The sequence below is a fragment of the Candoia aspera genome, chromosome 10 (genome assembly GCF_035149785.1).
Source record: "Candoia aspera isolate rCanAsp1 chromosome 10, rCanAsp1.hap2, whole genome shotgun sequence".
NCBI lineage: Eukaryota > Metazoa > Chordata > Lepidosauria > Squamata > Boidae > Candoia > Candoia aspera.
Window position 1 is genome coordinate 14,080,561 of NC_086162.1, and position 24,533 is coordinate 14,105,093.

The window sequence follows — 24,533 nt, forward strand, 5'->3', positions numbered from 1 at the left end:
TCACATGGGCTAACTTACAGAATGCGTCCAAAATCTGGGACGATTTTGGAATAGACATTTGGCAAACTTTATAAAACATTTTTTGACATAAAAATTATCATAGAACATTTCATGACATGATACAAAATGTCATGAAACATTTCCTGTGGTCAACTCCTGATGTTTGACTGTGCTATGCAGGTCAGCATGGCCTACTTCCAAGGCAGATACATCTCTCTCTGAATTTTTAAGAACTTTTCCAGTGCATTAGAAGCTCTGCCATTGTTGAAGGCATTGAGGAATCTGGTAAGGAAATATCTCTGAAACGATGACCCAGCAGGTCATGGGTTGTCTAGTGTATTTCTAAAACCATGGCCTGCCACTGCAGATGACAACAGCTTGCTTCTACTCCTAATGAGCAATGTCCTGTATTTGACAACAATAAGGTTTTTCAAATCCTTGATATATAGACAGCATGTAGATGGGATGAGGAAGTTAAGCACACATGTCTGCATAATGGAGAGTGCCCTATGCTGCTTTGCCTTGGCTAAGTGTTTCTCAGCCTTGGTCACTTTCAGATGTGTGGACTTCAACTCCCAGAATTTCCCAGCCAGCCTTGAAGTCCACACATCTGAAAGCGGCCAAGGTTGAGAAACACCACGTTGGCTGTTTGGGTGACAGAACTGGCCATGCCATCCCTTGCCTCCTGCTCCAGCTTCTTGTGCTAATTCTCTCTCTTCTGAGACACTCTCCCCAAATTAATGATCCAGGAAAATCAAAAATGGAAACTGTTTTAAAGCAAGTATGAACATTGCTAAGGAAGTTGTTTTAAATGGGTTTAAAATGGCTTGGGGGCCATCTTTCCTTCCACCCCCCTGCTTTAGCTATTGTTCTGTCCCATTAGTCCCTGTGCCATGTGGAACTGTTCTTCCTTTCCTACCCATCATGGCAGCAATGATAACAGGAAAATGGCACTCATTTCTCTTGCAATACAACTTCAGTGAAGACAGCCATCACCATCTGCAGCCTGCTGGTGCTAATGGTCTGGAAAGAGACCCATCACTTTTGTCGTCCCCCAAGGGCGACAAGCACCTCCTGCCAGATTGCTGTGGGGGGTGGGGAGAATATTTCTAGAAAAACTAATTGCTTGTGCATAAACAAAACAGTTCTGTTGAGTGGGAACACACCGAAAGGGCAGCCTGCCTTCCTAGCCCTGGTTGTCGTGCTTTTCCTGATGAGGGACATTGAATCAGTTTCCCAACCCAGCCATGTTTTGTGTTCACTGGCTCACGTATGATAAACTGCAGCTGCTTCTACTGCAAAAGCAAACCCTGTGAGCTTGCTTTCTGTCTCCAAGTCTCTGGTTAAATGAAGACAAACTTCTGTGCTCCAAGATTGAGATTAATGGGCAAAAGGAGTAAGAGGCCAATTAAGAGATGATGGATGAGTCAGAACAAGGAATTTGGAGCAGTTGCACAAAGAGACGGATGGACTCGCAAACAGATAGCAAGTCCAGTCACCCTGATGCATCTCTGCCAGAACAGCACAGTAGCCATCTACTTTCCCAGAAAACGTAGGGATAGACGCTCAGCCCTTCTGGTCTTTGTATACACTCAGCTGGAAGGCAAGAAGGAAACCAGGACCAAGCAGTTGGCTTCACACATCTCAATAAGCCATAAGGTGATTTAATTCTGACTTGATGTGTTGTGTGAAAAAGCTATTATGGCTTGCAAAGCAAAATTTATGGCTTAGCATGTGGGGTGAACCCAAATAATTGTGACCTATCCAATAAAGCAAAAGGGACGCGGTGGCGCTGCGGGTTAAACCGCTGAGCTGTCGATCGGAAGGTCGGCGGTTCGAAACCGCGCGGCGGGGTGAGCTCCCGTTGCTCGTCCCAGCTCCTGCACACCAAGCAGTTCGAAAACATGCAAATGTGAGTAGATTAATTGGTACCGCTTCGGCGGGAAGGTAACGGCGTTCCGTGAGTCATGCTGGCCACATGACCCGGAAGTGTCCTATGGACAACGCCGGCTCCAAGGCTTTGAAACGGAGATGAGCACCGCCCCCTAGAGTCGGACACGACTGGACTTTACGTCAAGGGAAACCTTTACCTTTACTATCCAATAAAGCAAGCAAGCAATCCACAGCTCAACAGGATGTGACCCAGTAAATTAAGTAATGCTGCTTTCCGTGTGCATGTGTTGTGTGTGTGTGTGTGTGTATGTGGTTTTAGCACACTGTGATGGAAATTCAGTCTAGGCTGGCTTAGCCAAAAAACATTGCTGTGCAAACCATGGTTTAATGCAAGGTGTAGACTCACAGGGTATAAGAAAAATGAAGTCTTTTGGAGTTGAACTCTACTACTGGTGTCTTCAAAGACAATCCATGTAATTTTCCTGCCCCTGTCATTTAATACTATTTAGGCTCCAATTGTTTTAAACCAAGCATTCTACTTTAGTTTTGCTGCTAATTCAATGATTTATCATTTAAAGGGTATCTTTTTAGAGGCCTATTACTAAACAGAGAAGCAGGATAGCAACATATTATAAGCAATTAGCTGGTGATTAAGTTAGAAAATACCTTGCACACTAAGCTTCTGATTTACTTTGCTTTGATATGAATGACCTTAGCAGGGATCTTTTTTTTTTTTTTGACCTTCTGCTGAATTAAGATTATTATATGCACAATGATGGAGGAACACTGAAGTTCCTACAATGGAAGAATGGATTATAAAGATGTCAGTTGTGGTCTAGTGGTACATGGGATAGCATCCTAGAACCATAGGTTTTCTCAGATTTCTCTTTCCTGCTTCAGAGGGAACATGACAAGGACTGGAGCATTTAAATTGAAAGGGAGAAATATAACATTACTTTTTCCTTCAAGCCCTCCATGACTCTCTTTTCAAACTGAAGAGTCCCAAATCTGGGTGGGATGGTTACAGTTGAGGCATACAAAGCCCTTCCATTTGAATGCCATTCTTTGAAATACAGCAAAAATGTAGACCATTTTCAGAACAGGTCTAATTACAGGTAGTCCTCGCTTAATGACCACAACTGAGACCAGAATTTCGGTTGCTAAGTGAAGTGGTCATTAAGCAAACCTGACCTGATTTTATGACTTTGGGGGCAGTTGTTAAGTGAACCATGTGGTTGTTAAGCAAATCACACAGTTCCCCATTGATTTTGCTTGCTAGAAGCCAGCCGGGAAGGTCGAAAATGGCGAGCACGTGACCATGGGACGCTGCGACGGTCATAAATGTGAACTGGTTGCCAAGAGCACAAATAATGATCATGTGACCACGGGGATGCTGCAATGGTTGTAAGTGCAAGAACTGGTTGTAAGTCAATTTTTTCAGCACTGTCGTAAGTCTGAACCATCATTAAACGAATGGTTGTTAAGTGAGGACTACCTGTATTTGGTTCCCACTGCACGCTATGGAATGGTAAATGCAAACCATAATAAAGCAAACCAAAGCCACCCAAAACTAAAATGCACATGTCTTTCTCATGCCATACCCAACTTATGTAGGACCAATCTACCATTTCATTCTAATCATGCCATGCATTTGTCTAAGTCCAGCACGTTCATTTGCATTTTAGGCATAAGAGCACATGACTCCTACGTACCAAATCTAATGTCTGAAAGCATGACACAAACTATTAAACCAGTACAGTGGAAGAGATTCAAAACTGATGCAGAACACTGGGCAACTGAACGGCTTCAAGGCTGTCATTTCCTATTATTAAGGCCAAGAAAAAACCCCATCAGTGGTCAGAGCTAGAACATTTTACTGGAGATGAAAATCACTGGCATTTCAATGGCCATTTCGTGGTTTTGCAAGAACAGGTTTGTAATCAAATGCAATTTGCTTTCATTTCAGTTACAGCCATCATGATATAAATAACCAATTCAAAACTGTTCTTTTTCAGATATTATATCCCCAAAAGGACTTTCGATGCTGCAGGCTACATTTGACCCATCAGGGCTCTCAGATTACATAGCAGCTGTTACTCCCTTGCATGCTGGTGGCTCCAAGGAGAACACCCTGGTGGGCTAATTACAACTCCTGAGTTATGCCACCCACCTTTAATAAACTAACAAAGCTCATTAGAATGAAAAGGAGTGACTAAGATGTTAATATGTTTTTCTACTACAGATTAAGGTTACTATGGTAACTAATCATTTTGGCGAGTGAAGAGGTTGAATTTGTCCCCTTTTCACTGTGTGAATGGTTGCATTGCCTAAGGGAGGAACTTGCCTGGACTTGTTTTAGTTTCAGTTTCCCTTCTGTGTAGGCTTGCAGAGAATATGCAGCTGAGAGAAATCTCTCCTCTCAGCAAAAAGCCTTTAAATATGTTTTGCTTTCTGTAAATAAAATTATTTTTATAGAAATGCCTGGTGTGTGACTTTTCTGATCTCTCCTGGGCCAAAGGCTTTCTAGCACTCTGCAAATGTAAGAAACCTACTAAGTGAAACTAGTTTTCCTTGTTGCATTTTACAGCACAGATCACTCTCTAACACCTGCTGCTGCTGCTGCACCTCTGAGAATGCATGAGAATAGCTTAGAACATTCTTCCCCAACCTGGTGTCCCCCAAATATTTTGGACTGGTTCATATAATTCCCAGCCAGCATGGCTGTCAGTTATGTGGCCCAAGAATTATGAAAGTCAAATGTGAAGTTGGGGAAAGCTGTCTTAGAAGCCACAGAACTAATTTTGGTACTCAGTGCATCCACTGTGGTTTTCTAGTCCAATGACTGACTTGTCAGAGTCCTTTTGCTCAGGAAAAGAGAAGGATCTGTCCAATGCCGCAAAGATTGTCGACAACATCCTGTATATGTAAAGGGGGAAAATACTTAAAAGCTACCTAGCTCAGCTCATTCATTATAATCTGCAGAATTAGAATTAGATATCTATGAAGTCTTTTATCCCAGTGGGACCAGCCTCTGCCCCATCTCATCCCACTCCTGAGGAAGTCTCATCACACTGTCTGATATTCTGAATGTGCACACCTACATCAGCATAGATGGAGCTTCTCTAGGGAAAGAACTCTTGAGAGCAGGTCTTCCGTGGGCTGAAATGACTCTTTTTCCTCCACACTTCAATCAAGTCTACCAGGATTCCCTGGTTATGTAGAAACCATGCCATCATTGTTATTGGATAGTGATCTCCTATATACATTAAACCCGCACTGTTTGCTCCCCGTTCCTCTGTCTTTCCCTGTTTGCTGGAGGATGGACATGGGGATATAACTCAGTTCAGTTCTGTAATTCTGAATCACTCAGGCCTCCTGGGACTGAAGTCCACTGGAAACACTTGCGTGCTATTTTCCCATCAGACTACAGAAGTGTCACATCCGGAGGATCTGCTTAACTGATACATATGGTTCCAGGGAGACCTTTAAAGCTGCTTGGTAATCTACCAAAGGGACTTCTTGGCAGATCGGAGCGACCAGTTGACCCTTTCGAATGAGACTGCACAGGTCTGCTATCATTGTTTCCAGCTTCTCCTTGTCTGTGTACAGAAAAGAAAGCACAAAGCAGGTATCAACTGTTCTTTCTTTGGGTACTACTGAGTTTAGATTCAAGAGAACAAATAATCATCGTTAGTACAATAAATTCTGCTTTATACCTCTTCTGCCTGCCCTCTGGAACGGTATTCTCACCAGAGGTTTGTGTTGCCCCACCCTGCCATCTTTTTTTTTTTAATAAGAATTTTATTAAGTTTCAAGCAAAGATAAAAGCTACAGAAAAACAAAGAACTACAAAAAACAACAACTAAAAAAGTGTGAAAACACAAGAGAGAAATTTTTCAAAATTACAAAAAGAGGTGACTTCTGACCTCCCATACATAATAACCCCTTCTTTTTCCTGGCATTCCACCAGAAAAGCAATTTCACTTGTGGCTTGCAATTCACTCTCTCCCTTAAATTTCTCCAACTCTTCATCCAGCATTTCAATAGAAATCCCGATCTCACTCTTAGAAGGCATTTCGGTCACTGTTAAAATCCTCAGTTTTGTCCACGACATCCCCAACCAGATGACACATTCTAGACCTCATATTTTCCACAATGTCCTGAATGTCTTGCATAAAAACTTGGTAGGAGTCAGAAAGAATCTGTTTAAAATCTTGGTGGAAGTCAGAGAAAAATCTGTTTAAGTCCTCCATGTCTCATGCAGTAGATTATGGCGCCCCCAGGAGCTTAACCAGCAAAATTCGTGGATATGGAAGAGTTCTGAAGTGTGTTTACATAAAATGAGAGTGAGATAGCAGACAGTTCTCAAGGGAAAGTAGAAGCGGAAAGCCGAAGGTTCAAATCAGCCGATTCAACGTGTAGGGAAATACCAATATCTTCAAATTTAGTACAGAAACAGTAACAGGGAGAAAATTATCTCAATCCTCCTTAATATTTAGAGGGAAAACAAAGTCCAAAACTTAAAGAGAATTTTTAAAAAAGTAACCCCCAAAATAATGATAAGCACCAAGAAAGCCAGCTTCTCCTTGCTGTAGAAAGCCTCTCTTAAGGTATGTGTACTTAAAAGAAATATAAGTTGGGTGATCGAGAAATGGGGTGGCTGGTCTTAGTGTCCCCTTAAGGCTACAGCATGGCTTGGAAATGGTGACGTCCCCGCCTCCCAGCTAAGCTCTTACCAGTCGAACGCAAAACGCTGTTTGCGATCTTCTGACTACAAGCAGCCGTCTGAAGTGCAGATGGGGTGATTCCAAGTGTTTTCCTTTTTCTGGAAAACACTCCTGGGCTTCAGGAAAACCTGCCTGAGCCCGAAAAAAATGCCGTGTTGTCAGCTCTGCCCGCTGAGCCTGTGGGCACAGCCGTTCAAGTCCACCATGTCCTCACCAGAAGCCCAACCCTGCCATCTTTTAAGCAAGCCTTGAAGACCTGGCTCTCCCTCCAGGCCCTGGGATGAAAAGTAGTTCTCTTTGGTTCTCTTGTATTATTGAGCCTTGCTCTTTTTTGGGGGTTTATTAGTTTTATCAGGTCATGTCATTTTAGTAGGGTTTTTTTTTATTGGTTGTTTTTACTGTAAGTGACTGTAAGCCCAGAATCAATTGAGTTAGGCAACTCTACACACTGGACTGATTGATTGATTGATTGATTAAATAAATAAATAAATTGCTCTCTAGAGTCAGGCAGCCTGAAAACAAAAATCAGCAATACCCAGAAGTTCAATACATGATGCAGTTTGAATTGTCTCTTTTGGGTAGGGAAGGAGTAAACAGACCAAGGTTGTGGGAAGTACTTAATGTGTTTTTGTAATCCCCAGATCCCAAAGGCCCAACCACCACCAATTCTAACTCAAGACTATAAAGTGGCCGGCAGAGTATCGTCAAGACCTGATTAAAGTCAACCAATATCTCTGGCGGTGACTTTTCTTTCACTTTTTACTGGAGATGCAAAGAGGTCCATCACAGATGTTCTGCCACAACCCTTTTCACTTAGCTAAGGAACCATATTCTCCTCTTTTCCCATAGCCCTATTTTTCTAATACCCACAGCTGACTTTCAATTTTCAGGTATGGAGTTTTATTTTCATTGGCTGCATATTATTTAGCATGTATTTTAATCCACCTAATTAAAGAGATGAGAAAGCTTCTTTAGAGGTGAAGGCAGATTTCATCGACTACTAATATAAAAACAAACACCACTTACTTTGACCACTGTCCCTCTTCCACTGGGTCATCCAAAAGCCACAAAGCTTGACATTCTTAAAGATCAATGCACTCTGCAGAAACAGGCAGAGGAATTACAATTCACAAGTTCTGAAATACATCTTTTGGATGGGGGGAATTTTGCATCACAACATGGGGATATCAGAATGATTCTCCTCCTAGAGATTCTGCTCTAACAATTCAGTGCACTGGAAAACCTGATGTACTGATAGAAATAGCTGTACTATCTGAGGAAAGGGAACATGTGCAGGATAAAAAGACTGGCCAGAAAACCTTATGGCTACTCACCAAAGGGACTGTCACAGGCTGCTTTGACATCCCACCGTAGGTAACCATGGTCCCGTTATGCCTAATGGAAGAATCAGGGAGCAGATAAAGGCAATTACACTGGCAAATTACCTCCATTCAGACCCTAGTTTACTGTCTAGCTTCCTTGACCTTTGGCCACCTAGTTAATTTCTGCAGCCTTTAATTGGAAACCATGCAGTCCAGCGATTCACAGCAAGTACACTGCCCTTTTCTGGAGGGTTCACAGGATCCAATTTAAATGATGCAAAGTACTGAGAAAGCTGGAAGGGGTTCCCTTCCAAACCCCCACTAAAATCTTTAACACAGCTGTCCTTTGCAGAGAACTTTTCCCCATGGATCTGGTTCAAGACTTCTTGAAAGACAACACGGGGGTTTGGTCACGTATCTTCAGGTTTTCAAGGCATTCTTGAGGGAGTCCCTTAAGGTGCAAAATCCAGATAGACTCTGATCTATAAACTCCCTACAATTCCGGCAACTGGCTTAGAATACCAGTCTCCTCCCCCTGTCTAAACATGAGAAGTTATATTTGCGAAAAAATTAGTCTTAATGCACAGTAAGTTCATCTTACTACAATGGAATGGTGATACCAGGATCTTTGCTGACTATCCCAGGGCTATGGAGCTAGATTTCACTGAAATTATGAAGTTTAAATATTTTATGGAAGTAGCACAAAATCCTTCAACCCTGGCAGCTTGCTAGCTCAGCAAGGAGGTTTTTCATGAGGTTCTTAAGTACTTCTTAATTTCTTTATTAAATGCCACTCAAGCGAAGCCTTTTAGACAGTATTCAATGCAATTGCAAATTTGTTATTTTCAAGACAAGAATGATACACACGGAACAAATCTGCAAATCCTTGCACTAATCCAGACTAGCAAATTTAAGGCATTTATGCCACACTTCAAAAGTACTTTTCTTAGGCAACTCACACCAAAAATGCAAATAAAAACAAATTGCCCATTGAGCATTTAAGTAGAGTTAAACAATTACTACAGATATAATTCAAGCAAACAAAAGCTAAATTTACCGCAAGTGACGCATCAGCTCAGTAGCACTTTTCCCTCCAACGCCGTTCAGAGCTAATGAGGGCTTAGGAATTTCCTGGAGGAGAAAAGTATAAAGAAATAAGTTGTGTCTTGCTTTAACTCCTCCAAATCGTTCACAGAAAGAAATGTTTGATTCTGCTAAGAAATTCTTAGGCTTTCATCTTACAGAGCTTCGGAGTCTTTCAGCACAGAATGGGAAGTCGGACACTTGATTGTGACTTTGGCAACAGCAGAACAAAGAAGGATCAAAGGTGAAATGCCGAGACGTTTGTGATTTGGCCTAATACTTGGCAAGGCAAACCTGAAGCAGACCTAAGATGAGCGTGGGGAAGTGTTGTTGATTTTGCTCATTTAGCGTTTTATTAGGACTATATCAGTGTGTGCCACCTGTATGCACTGAACAGTTTTATCTGGAGTCTGGAAATTATTTTCCCGCAGGGTGGCATAAACAGGGAGCAGCCTGAACCAAAGAGGGAAGACAGGGGAGAGTACGTTGTGTTCTTGCCTTAATCCCAATCAGTGTGTCTCATTAAAGAGGACTGAAATATCATTGCGCAGGGCAATATCCATATCCATATCCCTTTGGTATCTCCTCTGAAATTAAAACTATAATTTAACATTGTAAAATTGATCACAAACAAGGTTTATATAAAAAAAAACCCATCAAGTAAACAGCACCCATATGATTTCTTTTCACCACATGCTGGAGGAGTTCTTTTATGTTGTTTTCCTAAACACCTGTCTTGATGTTTCACTGCAATCTTTTGCAGTAATAAAAATCTAGAGATTAGAGATTTTTCAGTTTTGTAGAACCAAACGTGCTAAGCAGGCTTATATTTTCTGACACAAACTTGGCATTTCTTACGATCAAGCATCAGAATTGTGAAGAATTTAAGCCATAAGTTATTCATGGGAAAGAAGATCGAAACCCATGTTTCTGAGCTGTATCCAGTAGCCATTCAAAAAGGACTCTTTCTCACTGCCTGTGTTACCTCATATATTTCCCTGAGGTCCTGCAAACTGCCTGGGTTCACATAACATGGGTAAAAGTAAAGGTTTCCCTTGACATTAAGTCCAGTCATGTCCAACTCTAGGCGGCGGTGCTCATCTCTGTTTCAAAGCTGAAGAGCCGGCGTTTGTCCGTAGACCCTTCCGTGGTCATGTGGCCAGCACGACTACACGGAATGCCGTTACCTGCCTGCCGAAGCGGTACCTATTAATCTACTCACATTTGCATGTTTTTGAACTGCTAGGTTGGCAGGAGCTGGGACTAGCAACGGGAGCTCACCCTGTCACACGGATTCGAACCACCGACCTTCCGACTGGCAAGCTCAGCAGCTCAGCGGTTTAACCCGCAGCGCCACCGCGTCCCTCGCATAACATAACATACTAAGCTTCAAATCTCAAGGATTAGGTATATACAAAACCATAGGACAAAACCAAACAAACTGCATTATGGCTAAAGCAGGTTGTGTGAAAGAAGTAACTAACACGGTCCAATTCACTGCAGCAACCCTGCTTTCTTTGGCTATTTCACAGTCACAGTGTTTTTGTTGTCGTATATACCTTAAACAACTCTTTCATTTCTGGTTTTCTTAGCATCTCCTCTGTGATAATGTAGTCTGCTCCAAGGGACTTAAGTCTATCTATAAGATCCTGGAGGTTTGGTCTGTGGGAAAAAAAAGATCAGATGATGATGATTTGGTGGGGCATAAAAGGCAGTGAGAACATTAAATTGATATGGGAATGCACACTATTATAAATGTTCAAGTAATAACAACAACAACAACACATGCCAACTGCTGAAGTGGCTCAGGGGACTTGTGGATTCTGCCATTTATCAGCCAGATCACTTCTAGGACCCTTTCTACAAGGCCCAGGGAGATCAGAACTGGCATTTCATTGAAGTATAGTTGGGAAGCGGGTAGAAGAGATCCTAGGCATTCTGAGTAAATGGATGTGATCTAATATGTAACACTATTGATTCTAGGGATCCTACTTTTAAAGAGTTGGAATAGAAGAAACTTTTTACACTCTTTAATCAGCTGAAGGGATGCTTTAGTTGATTATGTAGTAGTTTTCAAATATATTTTTTATTAAAGTATGCATGTTCTACAAAGGAAGACATCTTCTGAGAAAAGAGCTGCTGAAATGACATATCCCTCATTCAGAAACAAAGAATGCTTGCGATTAATAGTAATTTTATCAATTACTGTGAACAAAAATTAGCATCAAATAGCCACAAAAACCTGAAGCTTTCATATAAAACTCTCTACAATTACTGTTCAATTCCAGGAAAAATCTCAGCTGCTTTAAGGAACTGCAGACAGGTCCTACATTTGTGCCTTCACCTACTCCAAAGCATCTTTTCAGAATCAAACCATGGATTGCACTGCACAGTCCTAATAGGCAAGTCACTACTACCACCCAAGACCGTTGCAAGAGTTGCAGGGGAACATTATGCCATAGGTCCCACATCAGGTGGAATGCAGAACATGAAAACTTCTCATATTAAAGTCCTGCATTCAAATTAAAAATACACCGTCTCAGATATACAAATTGGAAACCTTTTGTATGCGCCTAATGGAAATTAATGCTCAAACTGGTGACCTTTTAAAAAACTGTCTGAGCATCATATAATGCAGTCATGTAATCTGTATCTAAACGAAAGGTGTGTCTAAGAGAATCTCCTCCTTGATTGGGCAGATTTAGCATAAACCGAAGGATGCTGACTGGACAAAAGCAACAGGGAAAAAGAAAAGGAAGGAAAAAAAAACAGTTTTATTAGGCACTCACCTATTTCTTACTACATTTATTGTTTTGATGCCCTTGGCTGCTGCAATCTGGATTACAGCCTGTCCCACTCCACTATTGGCTGCATTCTGGATGACAGACTCTCCTGCAGACAAACAGACACACTATCTCTGGTTTCAAAAATATTCCTTTTTTGAAAAGAAAGAAATTCTCCTTTCCTTCAAGTGGAAGACACTCTCATCATCATTATTCGTTTGAGAAAATAGCACAACCGGTGCCGTACCTCATATTAGCTGACACATTTTATTCCTAGTTTAAAAGGTATGCCTTAGAAAAGAGATGGAAATTCTATTACCAATGGCTGTATTTTGTTATCGGTCATGGACATCTTTGTTAAATGATTATCTGCAGATACGCAAAGAAAGAAATCTCAAGAAGAGCCCATGAATAGCAGGAAAGGGTACTAGAAATATAACCTAACTCACAAGTTTGCAGGAAGAAAAAGAAGTATCTTGCCAAAAAAACCAATGTACAATCCCAGTTGCAATTATTCATCTACCCATATTTCATGCTGCCCTTTCTTATTCCTGGCCATCAAGAACTACTCTGATAAAATGTATCTTAGACTTTTTCAGGATGATGCTCAAACTTTGATTCTGGCAGGTTTTCTGGAGGCGCAAAATTAATTATTAATAAATGATATCCTACATACCGTTGAACTTTAGACTTCATTAGTCACTAAAATGAACAAATCAAATTAAGACATTATTTGTACCTTGTTCATATTCCCTCAGGCCTCATGGCTGGAAATTCCACAGATATTTCACAAATTGTTAAAAGAACAAGCCTACTGACTCAGAATGAAGGCCCCTCAAGGCTCCTCTCGAGGCCAGATATTTCTTGGAAATCTGCTATAGCTCTTGCTCGCTAGCATACCTATCAAAATATGAATGACAAAACCAAGAACCTGTGCAAAAGGCGCACAAACTAGTGCTAAGTGTACAGAACTGACCATTGCTCAAGCATGTAACCGCTCTGTTTCCCAAGAAAGTTTGGGCTGTAAACTTGCAGACTAATCTTGGCATATTTAAAAAAAGGCCCAGCATTTTAAATGAAATTTAAAAAAATATAAGCCTTAGCCCTTAATTTCCCTTTGCCTAACTAACAGCTATATGAATGTTCACGTCGGTAAAGGTGAAGTTATTCTGGTCAGCTACAGCAAATGCTTTTGGAAGGGTTTTTTTTTGTATGTTTTCCTGTATGCTGCCCAAAGTTGCAATTTTCAAGGTGGGCGGCCATATAAATTCTATAAACAAACAATCAAATAAATACATAAAGGTAAAGGTAAAGGTTTCCCTTGACGGAAAGTCCAGTCGAATCCGACTCTAGGGGGCGGTGCTCATCTCCGTTTCTAAGCCTTGGAGCCGGCGTTGTCATAGACACTTCCGGGTCATGTGGCCAGCATGACGACTCGGAACGCCGTTACCTTCCCGCCGAAGCGGTACCTATTGATCTACTCACATTTGCATGTTTTCGAACTGCTTGGTGTGCAGGAGCTGGGACGAGCAACGGGAGCTCACCCCGCCGCGCGGTTTCGAACCGCCAACCTTCCGATCGACAGCTCAGCGGTTTAACCCGCAGCGCCACCGCGTCCCTTTATTTATTTAAATTTCATTTAAATAAATACATACCTGGAGCCAAAATCTCAAAATCAGACAACATCCGATAAGCTGTGCAGGGGTTAACACTCAATGTGGCAGCACAAGTCAATGGAATATCCGGTGGGATTTTCAGCAGAGTTTTCTCATCAAATACCGCTTCGGTCCGCCAAGTTCCTTTTGTAACGGATGAAGAAAGACATGATTCAGGTTATGGAACAGCTAACTACAGTTTGGAACTTCTCAGCTCTAGTAAGAGGTCTAAAGTACTGCCATGAAATACTCAACAGATAAACCATTGAAAAGGTAATAACTGGTTGGGTATGCACAACATACTAAGTTATAAACTATGGTTTCCAAACAGCCACTGTGTTTCACACACTGGGCTATGCCATAAAAATTTTATTCATTGATTTAGTTTTCTATCCTGCCTTTATTATTTTTATAATTAACTCAAGGTGGCGAACTTACCTAATACTCCTTCCTCCTCCTATTTTCCCCACAACAGCAACAACCCCGTGAGGTGAGTTGGGCTGAGAGAGAGCAACTGGCCCAAGGTCACCCAGCCAGCTTTCATGATTTCCTCAGTTTTGGCTTAACGTGTTCTGCCGATCTGGCCACTATGATTTGTAGACAAAGATTTAAGGCTTAGCAGAGGGACTGGACAAAATGGACAAATGTGTTTTGCTTCAATTCCCAAAAAGCACATTGTGTTCCAGGAGTTCTGCCAAACAATTCTGGATCAGTTGTGGTTTGGCACAGGTTTTGGCTGAAACCAAACCCACAGGGATCCTGGAATGATTTTATTGGTTGAAGGGCAAGGAGAGTGTATGTCACCTCCTTTCTCCTGTACTTGCAAAAGAAGGATATTTGGCACTGCTACTCCCTACTCCACCATTACCAAGGAAACACCCGAGTGTTGGCTTTTGCTTTCCCCCCCACAAAACACTTCTGCCCAACATCTGGGTCCTGGTATGTGTCTGGAACTAAACAGTCCTGTTTCATTCTGCATCCAAACCAAAAGCACATTTTGGTTTGGCGTGAACCACCTGTTTTACGTATGAAACCGTTTACATGCCCCTAACTTAGTTTGTTGTGTGAGCCCAGGCAATTATGTTTTACCCAATATGCCATGGTTAAGGAAACAACAGTTTAGTAGAAGAGATGAATTATGGAGAGAACTACGGTTTGCTCTCCTGTGTCACTGTTAAAATGTTAAACAAAGCCATGAGGTCTCCTAACCGGGACCAGGGTTATGGTACAGGGCACTTTTCTAAAGAAGCACCTTTTCTCTCTCTGCTTTTTTCGTAACATAAGGCTTCTCACTATCTCAAAGCTGTTTTGTGGCCCATATATTAGGGTAGGGAAGGATACAAATACATTTGCTAACAGTTGCATCCTGAATCATGGCCAAATTCAAAAGTACTATCCACTGAACAACACTATCTCAGTCTACCTATTGTACAGCTAAATTTCTAGTTTGTTGCAAAAATGAAGTAGATATAAACGTTCTATCAGAGGATAACCGATAGAAGCCTCTATAGGCAAGCTGCTTGGACTCTTGGCAAGAGTGCAGCAGATGGAGGAAGCTTCTCATTTGGAGAATCTGACTGTCTGATAAGCTCTGCATCTTGTTGAGGTCCCTTCTTTCCTGGTTCCCTTATTAAGTGGTGAGATCTAGTCCTTTTTTCTTTTTTAAAAGTTTGATGGTAACTTAAAAATTCACCAAGTCCTGCATCAGCTGGAATCACCCAGTCTCCTGGTTTCAAAGCAGTCACACAATTCCCTGTGTCCATCACTTGCCCAACTCCTTCATTCCCAGCAACCGCAGGTAAGTCAGCAAGAATGGCATAGGTTCCTGTAAGGCAACAAAAGCAATTTTGGGATATGAATTAATTAATCCAAGCTTGCTTCGACATTTATATGATTTTCTTATTCAGTAGAAAATTCCAATAGCACATAACACATACAGCCATAAAGGTTTCCAAGTTAGATCACAACAAAGTATGCATGCATGCATGCATGCATGCATGTATGTATATCCTGCCTTTATTATTTTTTTAAATAAATAACTCAAGGTGGAATAATACTGAATCAGTTCACTTATGACTCTCAGCCCTGGGCCACACTGGGATCACCCAGTAGGCTGAGGCTGCATTCTCAAATGGGTGGGGCTTAGATTCCAATCTTGGAAGAGGGTTTCAGGGTTCTTAATGGATGAAATGTTCTATTAAGCCTCAGTTAAGTATTTCCATTAAGCAAAACTTTAGGCAATTTTGCCTTTTAAAACACAATTGGACTGGATTCATACTATAACGCTAAGCCATAAAACCATAGGTTAAAAAACATAATGGTTCACACACCATAAAAAACTTAAATCAAGCAAATCATATTATATCTTAATGTAACGTGTATATCCAGGCATGGAGTGGCTGAAATTTCTCCTTGGAGTTCCTGATTCTGCTAGCCAATCAGGTCTGGTTTTAGAACTCTGGTTAGAAAAGATCCTGCAGGGTTAATAGACAGCTGTACTCCCACAAAAAAGAAACACCCCCCACCCTTCTCTTCTTCAATGTTTGGTATAATCGCCATCTCCAAGTTTATATGAATAATACCACTTACTATGGATAGTGTGTATATATTACGTAGCTTTGACATGTATGTATATTTTGTGCTCAAAATGCTATTTAGATTGCCACATTCAGAGGCCCTCTGCATGTGGCAATTTCCAAACCTAGTCATTTTATTACTGGCTCTTCGGAATGTTTCCAGAGATGCAAAGTAATATAGCCTAAGTTGAATTGATGGAGGTAGCAGCAGGAGTAGGAAAGCTAACTCTGTCGATCCTGTGTACTATCTCACTGGGGATACCATTAAATGTGGACAATCTAGTTGCTTAATTGTCACTTGACAGCACCATATAAAGGAAGAATATGGGAGGCAAGAATTAAACCATGTGCATTATGTCAAAGTTACCTTGAATCATATTGATGTCTGATGGATTGATAGGAGCTGCAATCATTTTCACATGGACTCCAGAACCCCCCAGTTTTGCTAAACCTATGTCTTTTAGGCTGCAAGGGAAAGGAGGCAAAATACAGTTATTATTCTTAAGCTTCTCTTTGCCAGCCAAGAGATTTGCAAGCATTTCACTTGGGGGCAGTTTGTCAGAAGACAAGCTCTATCAGCTTGCTCATCAGCACCAACCTTTTTTACAAAAAAGAAAACATACATGAGGTGCACATACAGATTATACTAAACCATACTACAGCCTGCTTTTGTGTGATGGGAACCCAGCAATACACTTAAGCACCATTCTTCCTTTTATGCCAATGTCAGTATTTATAGGTTTTATTCTTTCATTTAAAAACCAGTTTCATGTATAGTTACAGATTTAATATTTAGTCTAGGATGAATTCTGACAGACGGACAACCCAGAAAATACAGCTGCTAGCCTCTTTTCTTAAGTTGCCCTTCCATTTTTTCCCCCTTTAAAATCTAATTTCTGATTATTATTCTTCCATCCCCTATTTAGTACAACGTCAGCTTATTAAATTCTAGCAAAATACTACTGAAAAAGTTTAGAGTCAACCACCTTTTTAAATAAAGAAATGAAAAGTACCCAAACTATAGAAGTAACGTTAATGTCACATCTCAGCAAAGATATCAGATTGAACACAGAGGACTGGGGAATGCAGTTTTAGTATATTTATGTTTCTCTTAAATGCTATATTATTATTTATTTATTCTCTTAAGCGCTATATTTATTCTCTTAAGCGCTATACTTAGTTTTAAACATTTTAAAATTGTTATCTGTTAGCTCAGCTGGTTTTGTCTTCCTGATTCATTTTGAAAGGAGTGTCTCCGAAGCCAGCTGATTCTATTACAAAAATAAAAAATAATTCTCAATAAGCCTGGAAGTTCATGGGTTGCATTAAAATACCTATTTATGGATTTGAATCTCTCAATACAAATTGCTCAGCCAGGACCAACATACAGGAAGCAATGTACAGAAAGAATACATTCCAGCTCTTTCAACACTACTTAATACAGTACAGGTTGGCAAAATCAGTTCAAATAAGACCACAGGGATCAGATTCTCTAACCTGCTATCAGATTATAAAGTAATCTAGTTTTAGATTATTTCTCCCCTCCATCACACCCGTTTTCAGACATCTGAGACGTGCCAGATAACACAAGACCTCTTATTACTCAGGAGACTTGAACACAGAAAGTATTGTTTAATTTCTTCATAAAGAGGAAAGCCACATACTGCTAGAATTAAAATAGGACTGGCTGTTTCAACAGAACAGTCCTGAGAACTCAAAGGCGTTCAGACTGAGGTGGTTTTAAACCAACTGATCCCAACCACAACTGCTCAGCTTCAACTCTTAAAGTCATAGGAATGTTTGTATAAGTTCTTCAGTACAGGAACCCAAAGCCTTTTTCAAATCCCAAGTAACATCTGTGCTGCACTCAATGAGGTTTTATGGCTTACTTCAGTCTGGAATTACTGCTCATCTGTTGGAACTTAATTAGAATAGAGTTATCCATCACCCACATGGCTGTGGTGGTTACTTTCTCCCAGAACCACAGCCCTGCTCTATCATTAAAGCGTGCACTCTATTTTATATTTCCCTGCTTTTCAATTCTATCCTCCCCTGAGACCACAAATAATTTCCCCTTCAATTACAAGTAGTTCACAGACTCAACAACTGGGATGGCGCTGGTCTAATTTAAAATATATTTCAAGTATTTCTAGATTGCCTTTTTATATAACGTGTCTTATACAAAAGACGCAGGACACTAAATAATAAGCTTACCAACACAAGATAACCCATCATTAATCCAGGGCAGCCCATATAATGAATTTGTGTGAGTCCCCCAGAGTCACATATGTACATTGAACAAACAAACAAATAATAAAAGAAATGCATCTCAGCTAAAAGTAATTAGAAACAAATGGATCTTTAAAGCCTTAAGGGAAAAAAAAAAGCCCTTCCTCCCTTGTGACCAAGCTGCACAAAGAAGGGGACGTGGCTGAAAAAGCTCATCTCCAACGCTTGCCGAGGACTTGATATTATATCCGCAAGCAACCAACATGTCTCTGATGCTGGTTTTAAACCCAGAGAAAAGGGAAAAAAAATTAAGGGTAATATTCTAGGCGTGAATGTTACGGTGAGCTTTCAGTTTTTGTTGGCAGCACTGGATCCTTGGGGGCTTTCCAGTAGCTCACCTATAACTACAGACTCATCGTTACTACACATCAGGCATTCAGCAATTTCTTTTAAGCAGCTCCTGTTTCCAGCTCCCCCTTTATTCATGTTAAAAGATCAGGACTTATAAGTGGACCAGCTGGGTTCCCACATCACCCTAAAACATAAGAGGGTTTGTTCGATTTTGGCTTAGTGCACTGCATGAATCCAATCGCATAGTAAAAAATATCCAAAGACTACCCAGTAAACTGGGATGGGAAGGGCAACCCTCCCTATTGAATGAGAGCTTTTAGCCACGAGGGTCATATATTTATCTGTTTATAATAGTTATTTGTATTGTAATTTATGCTTTATGGTTTTAATTTGTTATTGTGTTGCAAACCATCCAGAGTCCCCCCTTGGGGGAGATGGGCGGTGACAGAAATTTGAAATATAAATAAATAAATGTAACACAAGCAGCATTCAGATTTTTTTTAAAGGGGATCATTTGCTGTAAGTTCTGGAAAACAGCACACACTTCTAACTAGTTGTATTGGCCTAAAAAAAAAAAAAAGTCTAGTGCCGAACAGCTAAAAAGAGCAAATGTAATAATCAACCTGCTCCCTTAGAAGAGATTCTATCCCTGGTGCTTCTCAAGCTTTGGGAATGAGTTTAGGCTGGGAAAGTCCACTTGATCTAACCTTCTTCATAAAGCAACTGCACGTAGAAAGTGTGTGTGTGTGTATGTATGTGTGTGTGTGTGTGTGTGTGTGTGTGTATATATAAATACACACATACAACACATCCATCTAAGGCATCTTGAGTCAAAGTCAGTTTGTGTATTTCAAAAAAGAGATCAAGTAAATAGGGATAATTGTGGAGAAATCTTTGAATGTGGGCTTGTAGCAAAATTTGTTCCCTGTGGAACTCAAAATGAGATTGCGTTTGGGGGGATGCTAAACATGTCACAATATTGGAAATGACTTCAGACATAAATGATGCAAGAAATAACGGAGAAGCCCTTATCTGGATTGAACCACTTTAGGAGGCATGTATCAGTTTATACATTTCAATCTTGTCCCTTCAAAATATTCTGCCTATACTATAGATGAAAAAGAGATAACATAGGGACAAAAGGAAAACGTCTATCCACATTAGCTTTCTACATGTAAGATCATTTTGGGATGGGGAGGACATGTTTAGTTTGCTAATGGAGTAGCATTCAACTATACTAACTTTGATTTGCAACCTGAAGAGGTACAAATCCAGGAAAAAGTCATTAACAAAGTCTTAGGTATGTCCTACTAATGTTAAACCAATAATGCACATGCTAGTCTCTTAATACTTTAAAGAAAAGGATCCATTCTGCAGTGTTCAGTTCTATCCATCCATCCATCCATCCATCTCCAATCCCACCTTCCTAAGCATTCCATTGCTAATAATAGGATTCACATATTGCACTAAATCATGTGGTTTGCTATGAATCTAATCATTCAGTTAGCAAACCATGATTTGTAGTTTGTTGTGATGTGAACAAAGCAGTTTTGGCCTATTCAAACCACAGTCAAAACAAACCATTTCCCAGCCTAAGCAAAGGCTGCCATAAGTGGAAATTTCAGAGCACAGAAGTGTTGCATAAACCTTTTCTTTTCACAGCTCAATTCTAGGATGCTTGTCAGCTGACTTCTTCCCCTCCAGTATAGGTATGTGACTAATTACTATGCTTGTAGGAGATGCTGGATGAATAGGTTTTGTGGCTAATGAAGAATTAAGTATAATAAAGCCAGTATCGAGAAAAATTCCACATGAGACACATCTCATTATTTTTGCAGAGACCATATTTTTTAATCAATAATTTATAGCTCCCTTGAAAAACTGATGTTATAATGGAAATGCTGACAGATCATTAATTACCACATTGCCCACAAAGTATGACAGAAACCTAATTGTCCAAATTTGCTCAAATATATTATGCCACTCAGCTGAATAATGGTCACTTGCCGCAACGGATCATGTAAATTGTGTAAGAAACCTATTGCTTAATCTATGAGATGCTGGGCAGGGAATTTTATGGCCAATATATTTGATTTCGTTTCTGTACACAAATTAAATACCATTACACCACTTGCAAAGAAAGGGTGATGGAATAAGGTGTTGCACCACTTGCAAAGAAAGGGTGATGGAATAAGGTGTTTCTCAACCTTAGCAACTTTAAGATGTGTGGACTTCAACTCCCAGAATTCCCCACCCAACAAGTTTGAGAAACTGTGGCATAGGATCACTGTACTGTAAGCACAACTCTCTTGAATAAAAAGAGAATAAGCCTCCTGAGCAGCATTTTCTGAAATCTTCATGACAGCTAAGCAAAATGTACTAACAAGTGTTCAGTCCCCAGTTTCTTACCTTAGACTTTGTTAACAGCATTTCATCTTGCTGGTTTTCTCTCTCTCTCTCTCTCTCTCTTTTAATCCCTAGTCAGTCTAGTTCGATGTTTCTCAACCTTGGCAACTTTAAGATGGGGAGTTCCCCATGCTGGCTGGGGAATTCTGGGAGTTGAAGTTCACACATCTTAAAGTTGCCAAGGCTGAGAAACACTGGTCTAGTTCTTACCTGTTTCTGCAGATTGCTCAATAATCACAGCTTTAAGATGCCTAATATACCCTGAGCCCCTTAGACTGCCTTATTAGTAACATTTCTTCCTTCTCAATTTTCTTTCCTATCATTATTGAAAAGGAAATCCTGCTGGACTCCTGTAATGTAAACCAACCTTAACTATTGTCTTATTGGCTTTATCTGCCCAGCATGCTTCCATGGTAGGGGGTCCCCCTCCCCGCCCCCGGTTCTAATCCAACATTTCAACCGCCACACCACACTGGCTGTCAATTGTACATTGTTTAGTCTGACTAGGCAGAGGTAATCCACACATCTCTTGACTCTTTCTTAATACATTTTACAATCGCTTGAAGAACAACAACATTACACATTTTACAACACTTAAGTTTTGGTCAAGGCACACAGCAAACATTCAGATCAAACACAAGCTGTTTAATATAATTCGTTAGACTGAAAAGGTGCTACCAGACTTCTCTAGATTTTGATTACTCTAAACTAGCACAGCTTTCTATAACGTCAACAAAATGCTGATATAATTTCTGATAATTCCATTTTTTTAACCTCAGGCCTTCAAAACTTGCTATACTAAAATTGACATCCATTATCCAAGCAAATGAAGACATCACCTTTAATTAATTAACTGGATCCCGTCGGCTAAAGAATGTCAGTTGACGGGGACTAGAAGGCGTGCCTTTTCAGCCATAGCGCCTGCCCTCTGGAATATTCTCCCCTCAGAGATTAGGATGTCCCCAACCCTGTTGGCCTTTCATAAGGCCGTGAAGACCTGGTTACGTGCCTGGGCCTGGGGCCCCGAGTGTGGTAATGGTCCCGTTCCTTGGTTGTATTGACATCTTACATTGTTTACTTGGCAGCCATGTATATTTATTTTTTATTGTAATTGTTTTAATTGTAATTGTTTTATGGTTTTTATTGTTGTGAGCTGCCCAGAGTCACTGGTTGAGATGGCTATAGAAATTGAATGAATGAATAAATAAATAAATAAAATTTGGCAATTTGACTACTTACAATAGGGATTTAGAATTTCTACAAAATATGCCAAAAACCCAAAACTTAGGTCCAGATTGGACACAGAAAAATTGCATTCAATATTTGACCTGAATCAAAAGCTCTATTCCAAAGCTGCAGATGTTTTTATCGGGTCAGAATGATCTACCTGCTACAAATTTTGAGGAAAAGTTTTACAATCAAAATTTAAAATCTCAAAATTACAGAAAGTTGTCCTGTTTTTTTTAAAAATATATAGTCCCTACACGGATTATTACTATGTGTGATATTTGCAGTAGTTAAGCTATATACCCTTTAAGTTCTCTCTACAGGAAGTCCTTTGCAACACAAGAACAAGAACTACCCAGTTCAGTATTACTGAAATTAAGCAGTTTATGGCTTGGTGCAATATGAGGACCAGGTACTTAATTTTGGGATTTATTTTTAAGTAGTAAAAAGCAAATTATTTTAAAAAATAAAAGAAACAGGGTTTGCCCATCATGTAATACTACTGTTCACATAACCATGATACTGATTCTCACAATATTCTGAAACTTAAACAATGACTTGGTTTTCCCTCCACACTATATCACAAACCAGAAAACTTCATTTCAATTCACATTATGAATCAAGCCGCTGATGGGTAACAGTTCCCTAAGACTTCAGACAACTTTTTCAAGACTGAACTCAGGATCTCCTGCAAGGTAAGCAATAGATCTCCTTTGGGTCTATCGATTTTGAAAGGAACATGGTAGATGGGGGATGAAGATCTGCATATCCACCATCACATAAAATGGAAGATTCAAGATACCTCTGAGTCTTTAGTTATCTGCCAGGCCATGAAAGGAAATCCAAGAGTGACCAGAGGCTCCGTTCACCCCCCACACAACCATTTTTGCTTAATTGATTCAACCATAATTTGCCTGGGTTCATACACATCACACAACTCTAAATCATGGTTTCCTAACCATGGTTGATGGTTCTCAATTGTAGCAGGCACCCCCTCATTATAGGAATAATGTTAACACTCTACACCCAAAGCAAACACACCACAGGACAGTTTAGCAAAGTGGGAAGCAATCCATGGGATCGCCCCTTTGTCCTGCTGTAATCCACCTCTCGTGAAAGTAGTGTTGGTGCACAGTGTCCTTTGTACATTTACAGCCTGCTTTCACCACTACTCTGGCTAATGTTGAGCCCCTGGGGAAAAGGGGCTCAACATTAAAAAATAAAAAAATAAAAAGGGGCAATACAAATAATAAAAAGACAGTTTGGTGTAGTGGTGAAGGTGCTGGCCTAGAACCAGGAGACCATGAGTTCTAGATCTCCCTTACACATGAGAGCCAGATGGGGGCCATTGGGCCAGTCCCTCTCTCTCAACCCAGCCCACCTCACAGGGTTGTTGTTGTGGGGAAAGTAGGAGGAAGGAAGGAACATTAGGTATGTTCGCCACCTTGATATAGATAGATAAAAGGAGGATAAAATATCATCATCATCATCATCCCAAGTCCTTGGAAAGGACTTGATAGGTGGACAAAAATGCCAAATCCAGTCTAAACATCTGGCTGTGCGATCAACCACAATAATTATGCATCTTGCGTTTTGCCCCCGAGGAACAACAGATGACCAAATAACACAGCCCCGCTTCGCGGCAAAAGGACGCCAAGCCCGGCCTTTCTCTGCTTACTGTAGGACCTGAGCTGGCTCTCCATGCTGCTCATAGACCAACCCTCGCGGCCCCGCTTGGGTCGCTGCTGCGGCAGACCGAGCGCGGAGGCCGTAACCAAAGAGGGGCCGCAGCGCCCGAGCCCGCGCTCCTCCCGCCACCGCCATGCCCATGGCAACCATCGCTGGAGTCCGCGGGCGCACCGGCGATGACGACCGCCACTTTACTCGGCGGGCCGTTTAAGTGCACGTCATCAGCAAGCTTCGGTGTAGCTGACTCCCTCGGTTCCGCCCTTCTGCGCAGTAGCCCCGCCCCCTCGGAGAAGGCTGCGAGAGGGAAAATCGCGTTTTGGGGAAGGGGAGGTGCTATTGGCTGCGTATTCATTTATTTATTAGCTGTGCTTGTATGCCCTCATCAAGTTCTCTGGGTGATTTGCAATAACAGGAATCAGTGAAATAATGCAGCCATAAATCGCAACCTATAGCGCAGGGTGTGGGTCTCTCCGCGCAGAATGAAAACAGCCTCTTATATACCGCAGCGAGACGTTATTAAATTAAAGGGAACGAAGTTTTATGGTTGACTCGCAGTAGCAACCTATCATAATAACTGACAAACCTAAAACGG

The 24,533-nt window shown here is 40.8% G+C and overlaps 1 protein-coding gene across 2 annotated transcripts; it reads right to left on the reverse strand.

The window, feature by feature from the left end:
- Nucleotides 1–3,750: 3,750 nt before the first annotated feature.
- On the reverse strand, nucleotides 3,751–24,099 carry MECR (mitochondrial trans-2-enoyl-CoA reductase). 2 transcript variants are annotated; one of them, XM_063312059.1, is made up of 10 exons: nucleotides 23,931–24,099; nucleotides 16,407–16,504; nucleotides 15,157–15,288; nucleotides 13,464–13,607; nucleotides 11,815–11,917; nucleotides 10,585–10,687; nucleotides 9,000–9,073; nucleotides 7,955–8,015; nucleotides 7,647–7,719; nucleotides 3,751–5,492 (listed from the first exon to the last, which is right to left on the reverse strand). In XM_063312059.1, exons 1-10 carry the CDS (start codon nucleotides 24,089–24,091, stop codon nucleotides 5,329–5,331), a joined length of 1,113 nt encoding a protein of 370 aa, XP_063168129.1. In that variant the 5' UTR covers nucleotides 24,092–24,099; the 3' UTR covers nucleotides 3,751–5,328. The 2 variants fall into 2 exon arrangements, with proteins under 2 accessions (XP_063168129.1, XP_063168130.1); XM_063312060.1 differs by lacking the exon at nucleotides 23,931–24,099 and adding an exon at nucleotides 22,265–22,345.
- Between the last annotated feature and the right edge of the window lie 434 nt (nucleotides 24,100–24,533).

Coding starts and splice junctions, on each gene's coding strand:
- MECR (XM_063312059.1), bottom strand. CDS start 24,091: ATGGTTGCCATGGGCATGGCGGTGGCGGGAGGAGCGCGGGCTCGGGCG. Junction 9,074..10,584: donor AAATGAAAGAGTTGTTTAAG/GTATATACGACA, acceptor TTTCTCCTCCAG/GAAATTCCTAAGCCCTCATT. Junction 5,493..7,646: donor GAAGAGGGACAGTGGTCAAA/GTAAGTGGTGTT, acceptor TTCTGTACACAG/ACAAGGAGAAGCTGGAAACA.